Below are 7,854 nucleotides of genomic sequence, written 5' to 3'. Positions count from 1 at the left end.
CCCCCCCCCCCCCCCCCCGTGTTACCCAGTTTCACTTCACACATCTTTGTATACTAAACTTTAATATTAAAATTGAGGTTCATAAATGTGTAATTTGTTGCATTATGACCTGTGGTGACAATTATAACAAATACTGCCAGTAGCAGCATTTTTGGTGAGAATGATAACAAGTACTGCCAGGAGTAGCAGCACTTTCAGGCCATATGTTGGAGCAACATGTGGTTTGGGAATATATACAAGGCCGGGAAGTCTACATTCAGTCCATTCCTCTTTCCACGTACATTTAGTGGTTTTGCAAAAGTGTTTTTCTTTCTCTTGTCCCTGCTGCTTTCCAGAAACAGACCACCGTATGTGTGTAATGTGCAGTCTGAACACATGCACGTTCACTAGCTCTTTGACTATATTCTGCATCAGTGTGCAGGCATTTGATGTATGTTTTAGCTGTGTGCAAGAAACTTGACATGTTCTGTGTGGTCCCAGAGGTGAGGGCCAGGGATGGGTGGCAGTGAGCTGCAGGAGGTGTGTGCAAATCAGCACCCTGGAGAGGGGCACAGTGCTCAGCACCTTTTCCTCTCCACTTTCTCTTGGCTCTGTATAGCCTACGTGAATAAGAGGGCTCTTTGTTAATCATAATTATTTTCTTGGGTCGAAGACAACCAGTCTACCTGACCTTTCTATGGCAGAGAACCACTGTGTTGCCTAGAGGGCAACCAAGACACCTTCATTCTAGAAGGAGTGAGCACCACGGTTTCTCTAAACACCTACCCTTTATTCCTCACTTATGCTGGGTTTGCTTTCATGGTAAGCTCTGGATATGTTGCAAATGCTGCCCAAGTAATATGGAGTGTCTTTTGCTTTCTGTGGATCTTGTCTTGCTCAAGAAGTCAGAGACCCAGATTGTTTACCCACCATTTTATCATCATTTGTCTTTTCCCTTTGTCCTTCAATTACTTCCCATGTTCTGTGCCTACATGACAGCAGTGCAAATAGTCTCTGAATGGACAAATGGAATGTTATTACATGCAGAGTCTACCTTTTTTTTTAGCAATTTTAGTCTCAATTAGATTTGTATTGGTTGTCACAGTCTGTTTGGATCTCTCAAATTTACAGGACAGTGTACTTGGTAAATTGAAATTTATTATATGAACCCATTAGGAAATAAAACAAACAAACATGACAATCAAGGACTCAGTCCACTTTGTACAGACTAGTCTAACATGAGAATTTCCTAATTCATTCCTGAAGGCATGAGGTTTCTAAGTCACAAGTTTTCTAATTCGCAGCTCATAACTTGTAACTCCCAACTTCTGCACCTATGAGCAAACTAGTTATTTAGCTGAAAGGGGGAATGCTCATCCTTCCTCTTTCACTGTGGTACAGATGTTGCCTGTATCACACCGGGAAGCATGAAAACCTTGGCAGTCCAGCTGCTGCTGGATCTGCTTCAAAAACTTTTTGGGTAAGCTGATAGACAGCTTGGACATTTAGTCTATACCATTTCCATGAGTTAGCAGATTCTGAAGAAACTGCCAGACAATCAATATGTGAGGATTATTGCTGCAGGGGACAGCAAGCTGCAGGTGATAATGGCTGCATAATGACCTTTAGCCATTTCTGGCCACTGGCTTCTGCCCATGTGTTGCCCTTGCTTTAGCCTAACAGTGCTGCTCCTAGCGTACATCAGGCCTTAGCATGAGCTGTGTGTTAGCCAAAATCAGAGCAGGACTTGAGTGAACAGTCACAGTAGGTATCTTAAAAAAGGTTAAAAATATTTATGCTTATTAAAGAAATGCTTATAATTATTTTGTTGTTATTACTTGATAGCTCCAAGTGGTGCACAAAGGATCAACTCAGTGATGCAGGATGTAAGTGGCAACATTGCCTGTTGCTGGATGCCATCAGCATAATTTCAGATTTTCAAAGAGCTGGCCAGAAAAGTTAATTCAGATGTTTTTATGCTTCTGTTCCTCTGGAGGCTGAGTACTTTCTGTGCATCTCTGAAGTAGTATTATAATTACTTTAAAGGGCATGATTTCATCTTCAGTGATTTAAATATTTGAGTAACTTGACACCTTTTGTTTCTTTTACAGCTGCTTTTGCAGGAGTCCTACATTGGTAAGGTTGAATGTATTGTTTGAGAGCAATATGACATTTTAAAATAACAAAAATATATTTCTGACTTATATTTAGGCAAGTTATTGGGATAATTTATATTTACGTCTTTCCTCTCAAAACCAAGTTGTTGTCTCTGAGATTAATAGTTCTGTTCTTGTGAAGCTGATGTTAGAAGTTTCTTCAGGCTGCTTAGTGAAGAGTGAAGCCTGCTTTCCAGGTGAAAAACTGTTTCTTAGCTATACAAATTCAGGTGCATTTCCACTAATAGACCTTTATACCCTCAGTGAGTTTTGAAAGTCCAGGTAAATCCTTTCAACTTTCTCCTGTGTTCTGCTTATTTAGATTCTGCTTTAATTTCTTAGCTTTACATCACATTTTCTCTAACCTCTCCAGAGAAATCTGGCCAGTGTTTTCTTTATGTACAGAGGAATGGCCTTTCAACTACTTTTTGTCAGTGTAATCCTTGTGTTTCAGGTTCCATCCTAATTCTTACCCTTTCTTTTTGTGGTGTAGACTTGAAATAGAATGGCTTCTGAAGTGATTTTCACCAGCTGCTTTTGCAGAGATAAAAAGTAACAGATTCTGCCACTCTGTTGTTGTTTCCTAGCTCAAAAAGAACTATTGATTTTTTTTTTTGTAGTTTGTTTATTGCAAATTCCTGTTCAAAAGCAGAGTCATGTGCACTGCTTTGTTTCTTTTCCCATGCTTTCTGGAGATGAAGCTTATCTTAGACATTGCAAGTTTTGCCTCCAAAATAATTTATATTCTTTTCCTGGCTTTCTCCCTCCCCTCTAGTTGCACCTCTATTTAAATATACTTTTGATGATAAGCGCATCTGTATGTAATGGCAGATAACCCCATTAAAATACAAGTCAGGGAAGATTTTTGTGGAAAAAACATACACTACTTGTATGTGCACCATTATTTTCACCAGTTTTCAATCTGTGATTCTTTTCATTTGTCAGATACTTGAATTTTCTTTCCTAATATGTAGACTTCGTAGTTTTAATGGCATTAAATTTTTGATCCTTAAGTGTCTACATGTCTACGCTTAAGTTAAAACTTATTAGAGTATTATAACTAATTCATAATACAGTTACTGAATGCTGTATGGATTCATATTTTTCCATTAAAAATAGTCTGATTAGATGAGAATGTTGGTACAGTATATGAGTAGATTAAAATAGCAGTTTGTAAGTAAAGTTTGGGTCTTAACTGAATGTTTTGCCAGCTGTTACTTTGTATATATGACTTAGTACAGATTCTAAAACTGTTTATTCAGCTTTAACTATTATTGTTTTTTTAACAGGTGTCACATAACAACTCTTTTTGAAAATGACCGTCATTTTTCTCACCTGTCAACACTAGAAAGAGAAATGGCTTTTCGCACAGAAATGGTTAGACTATGTTTCAGTAAAGATTCAGTGATTGGAAAACTTCTGTCTGTAATCTTGTGATCATGGGCTTTCCAAGATTTCTTAATACCTTCTGGATAATATATATATTGGTATCTTGCAACTGGCATGCATTACACTTTTACATGCAGAGCATTTGTTTGTCTTGCAGCTGATTGCTATGAACATATCTCTTCACGGTTCATTTAAAATATAATTACAAAATATGATTCTAGATGACCTAATATACAAACCTACAAGTACCTTGTGGCATACTTTTGATTATTGTCTTGTTATGCAGCTTTTTTAAAAGATATATTTTTAATCAATAGTTGTTTGCATTCATACACACCTTTTGGCTGCTTTTGTTTTGAGAATTGTGAAATACTGTGCTAGTGCATAGTTACCAACCCAAATGAGAGATTTCCAGATGGGCTATGAAACAAGGTGGAAGGAAACCTATATTGCTTGTTTCAGTGGATAAAAGAGATCTGAAAAGCTGGATAGTCATTTTGTCCTATTTGTTATATTTCAAAATTTGATTTAAAAACTAAAGCTTGTATATAGCAGTTCGTGAAGCAGAAGTTACCTCTTTAATTGTAAGTAATGATTCTACTCTCCTGTAGGGTCTTTATTATTCCTACTTCAAGATCATTATTGAGGCACCATCATTTTGGAATGGAGTATGGGCAATTATGAATGACAGACTAACTGAATATCCTTTAGTGATTAACACCTTACAAAGGTTCAATCTTTATCCAGAGGTGAGCTATGTTTTTAAAATAATACCTTCTGATAAATCTTTGATTTCTTTAGATTTGATTACAAGTTTGTAAGAAATGTTATTCTGGAAAACGTGGTTGTAAAGTGTATAGTGACTAATGAAATGTTACCTAAACACTGTATTTTAGTTCCAGATTTAAAATTGGAAAGTTACTTCATACATTGTGATAAGTTCTCAGACTTCAAGTATGTTCAATGAAATGTGAATACTCTCTAGATCTTAGTATTTTGTGCCCTAAAGTTGCAGTCCAGTTCTGTACTTCTTGTCTTTTGTGGTTTTCACTGACAGCACGTATGTTGCTGACATTGTGTACTTCAGGAAATACGGCACATGAAGTATCAGTAGTATGTGACAGTAATAATGTCTGCAGTGGTGCAGGTACTGAGAGGTTATTTTGGCTTGCATTTTGTGTAGGACAATGAACTGGCCAAACATCACTGTTCACTGTGGCCCTAAAAGTCATGAATGGTAGTAGTATGCTTACAATGTTGCAGAAGAAATTCCGTTGTAGATGACTGACTGCTGTTGTTTTGTACATACTTGATGTTAGACTTGTTGCCTGCTTGGATTATGTTCCCACTCTGCTTTTTTGTCACTAAAAAGAACATAAGTACAGAAATGTTTGTTGTTCTCTTTCTGATGGTTTTGCCAATGTGTCAGATATTTTGCAAAGGGAAAACTCCTTTGGTTAATGTACTGTTCTTTAACTCCATATGTCAGCAACAGCTTACTTTTTGAAGAACCAAGGGCTAATAATGGCTGTAATTGTTGGGTACTACCATTTATACTCATGCTCCTGCTCTGTTGCTGCTTTCAGGATCTATATGTTTAAGAGTTCTTGGCATCCATGTATTTATACAAGTTGCTTGAAGTGGCTTGATTTGTTTCTTAATTCCTTGTTCTGGAAGAACTAAATGCTATAGATAAGTGCTTTTTGTTACCCTCTCACCGGTTTTGTATTTTAGGAATTCTTTGGTGTTTTTTTTGTGTCGTGGTGGTGTTTATTTTGTTTAGTTTTTGTTGTTGTTTTGCTTATTTTGTTTGGGTTTTCTTGTTTATTTGTTTTGGTTTTGTTTTGTTTTTAACTCCAAGGAGATTGAAGTTCAGTTCTACAAATGCATGATTTGGTGCAATTCTTATTTGAATACTATAAAGTTATTTTCTTTAGTTGAGAAAGATTTATAGACTTCAGCTATGAAGTCTGACATGCAGAAATCAAAGGTAACTGGTCAAGTGAACTTGCTGTTAGAGAATCATCAGTATCACCAAAAATATGACTAAGTAAATTGGATTATGAAGTCAAAACAAAAGCAATTGGATATAGTGTCTGATGTTCTCTAAGAATGTTAGGTAGGTTACTGTGTGAAACGTATAGGCTTGTCTGTTCATTGAGTTTCCTAGGATCTTACTGGCTCATAGAACTTGGCAATAAGGTATGAATTCATTCCTCTTTTCTGTGCCTGTGTGGGCATGCAGAGCAGATAAGTTGTCTCTTCTGCTCCTTTCAGTCATTTACTGCTTGATGTCTAACCTTCCTATAGTTTTTTGGGTTTTTTTAAGTATGTATCTTGAGTACTCTTGTTTTCTTATAACTGCATCTGTAAAACTGTTACTAGGTACAACTTGACATTTTAAGTATGTTTTCCAAATTTATCTAATTTTACTTATGATTATAATGGATCCGAGTGGTAGGAATATGCTTGTGGATTTGTTTGTTAGTAGTGAAATTTTTCCTTCTGATACTCAGTATCCAGTTGTGTTTTCTGAAAGTTTTTTATTTCCTGTTTGATATTTTAGGATCTTTCCGGCTTTTTCAGCCCAATAGTAGCATTAAGCCAAATTTTAATAAATTTTTTTTGTTTGTTTAGTGGATTTCAAAATTAATTGCATCAAAAAATAGCCTTGAAATCCAGTTACTAAAGAGGATGTTAAACGCGTTAAGAAAAGTAGAACAATTCACCTGTATGTACAGCCAGTACTAGCCATGGTAGCTTAAAAAGATGAAAAAGATGAAGTGAGTCCATGGCAATCACTACATTGTCTCTGGAAATGATAAATATAAGCAGTAAAAAAAAATCTGTCCAAAGGAACAAGACAGTCTTTGTAGTTGTGTAATATTGTAGTCCCATTAAAGTCCTGTACCAGGACTTGTGGTGGTGTTTTCGTCTGTGATCCCTGATGCAAAATGGCAGAGAGATAATGTATTAATGTTTTAAGTTTACTCTCTGGCTGTTCATCATTACAGAACAGTTGATATTTCTGTGTGTGGCAGTGATGATGAAAATTTAAGTTAGAGTTATGAGTTGCATAGTAGATGTTAAAGTACTTACTCAGAGGCCATTACTTAAAGGAATTGACTTTTCTGTGTGTTCCTTTACAGCAAAGGACTGGCTCAGCCCACAGAGATCTGGGTCTGAGAGCCAGTCTTCTGTTTTTCAAGTTTTGCATTTACTGCATCATCTGATATGGAACAGTAGAAATTCCAAAAATGCCATTGTGCTCTAATTGACCTAGTTATTTTGTATTACCGATTTGCTTCCATTTTTATGCCGAAGTTAGCGGTTTCATGTAAAATAGCTTTTGGCAGAAAATGTTTGTGTTTTGCATGAAGTACCTAACCTGGTATGTTTCTAGGGAGTATTCATGTATGGTAACATCTGCAGTAGACACCAGCACTTGGGACATAAAAAGGTTAAGTTGCTAAATCAACTTTTTTTTTTAAGCATTTGTTCAGCAAGCATGTTTTATGCGCTTAGGGTAACATCAGCTTCAGAGCCAGTGATGCAAATACTCTAGACAGATGTCTCTAAGCTGCAATATGCATTCTGTTGGCAGTGTACAAACCAAGTTCAGGTGGTAAGTGGAAATGCTTGCATTCAGTTCCCCAGTCCTGTTGTTGCCTGTTTGGAGATGGGGCAAGTGCCCAAGTTCATGTGCACACATAAGCACAGTCAGAAGTGCCAGGGCACAGGCATTTGGAAAGCCTTCAGGAATTCAGTATGGTGTACTTTGAAGGACAGAATATTGAGGCAGAGAGTCTTGGTTTCTGCAGATCTGCTTTCTAGCTTGTCAAGTCCAGTCTGTATTAGTGCATGGTGGTGTTCCTCCCTGGTGCAGGACTTTGTATTTCCTTTTCGTGACATTGCTGTTGGCCCATTTCTCTAACCTGTTAAGGTCCGTCCCTATGACAGCACAAGCATCAGCTGCTCCTTCCAATTTTGTATCGTCTGCAGACTTGCTTAAGATATTCTCTTGTGCCATCATGTAGTCTTAATAAAGACATAGAACAGAATTGACATCAGATAAAAAATACAAATATCCACAGCTGTCCCCGATCTACTAAGACACTTAACTCAGAATATTATGAAGTTGAGCAGGTGTGATTTCACCTTTGTAAATCCATGGTGACTACTTCCAATGATTTTTTTTTTTTGGTCCCTGTTATGTTTGGAAGTGATTTCCAGGAGGATTTACTCCAGCACATACTCAGAGATCAAGGTGTAATTCACTGTGTTTCCTTCTTGCTGTTCTTGAAGATAGAAGTGACTTAAAGAGTTTTAT

General features: G+C 36.9%; 1 protein-coding gene across 1 annotated transcript in view; it reads left to right on the top strand.

The window, feature by feature from the left end:
- Nucleotides 1–7,854, top strand: part of LOC104537967 (probable C-mannosyltransferase DPY19L1) — a gene marked incomplete at its 3' end in the record, with an annotated part of 36,406 nt that overhangs the window by 2,968 nt on the left and 25,584 nt on the right. The window contains exons 2-4 of the mRNA XM_010181000.1: nt 2,091–2,115; nt 3,425–3,512; nt 4,136–4,273. Coding sequence (XP_010179302.1) covers nt 2,091–2,115; nt 3,425–3,512; nt 4,136–4,273 — 251 coding nt within the window. The remainder of the gene's footprint in view (nt 1–2,090; nt 2,116–3,424; nt 3,513–4,135; nt 4,274–7,854) is intronic.

Source organism: Mesitornis unicolor, unplaced genomic scaffold (genome assembly GCF_000695765.1).
Source record: "Mesitornis unicolor isolate BGI_N332 unplaced genomic scaffold, ASM69576v1 scaffold23303, whole genome shotgun sequence".
NCBI classification, from domain to species: domain Eukaryota; kingdom Metazoa; phylum Chordata; class Aves; order Mesitornithiformes; family Mesitornithidae; genus Mesitornis; species Mesitornis unicolor.
This window is presented reverse-complemented; position numbering and strand designations above follow the sequence as displayed.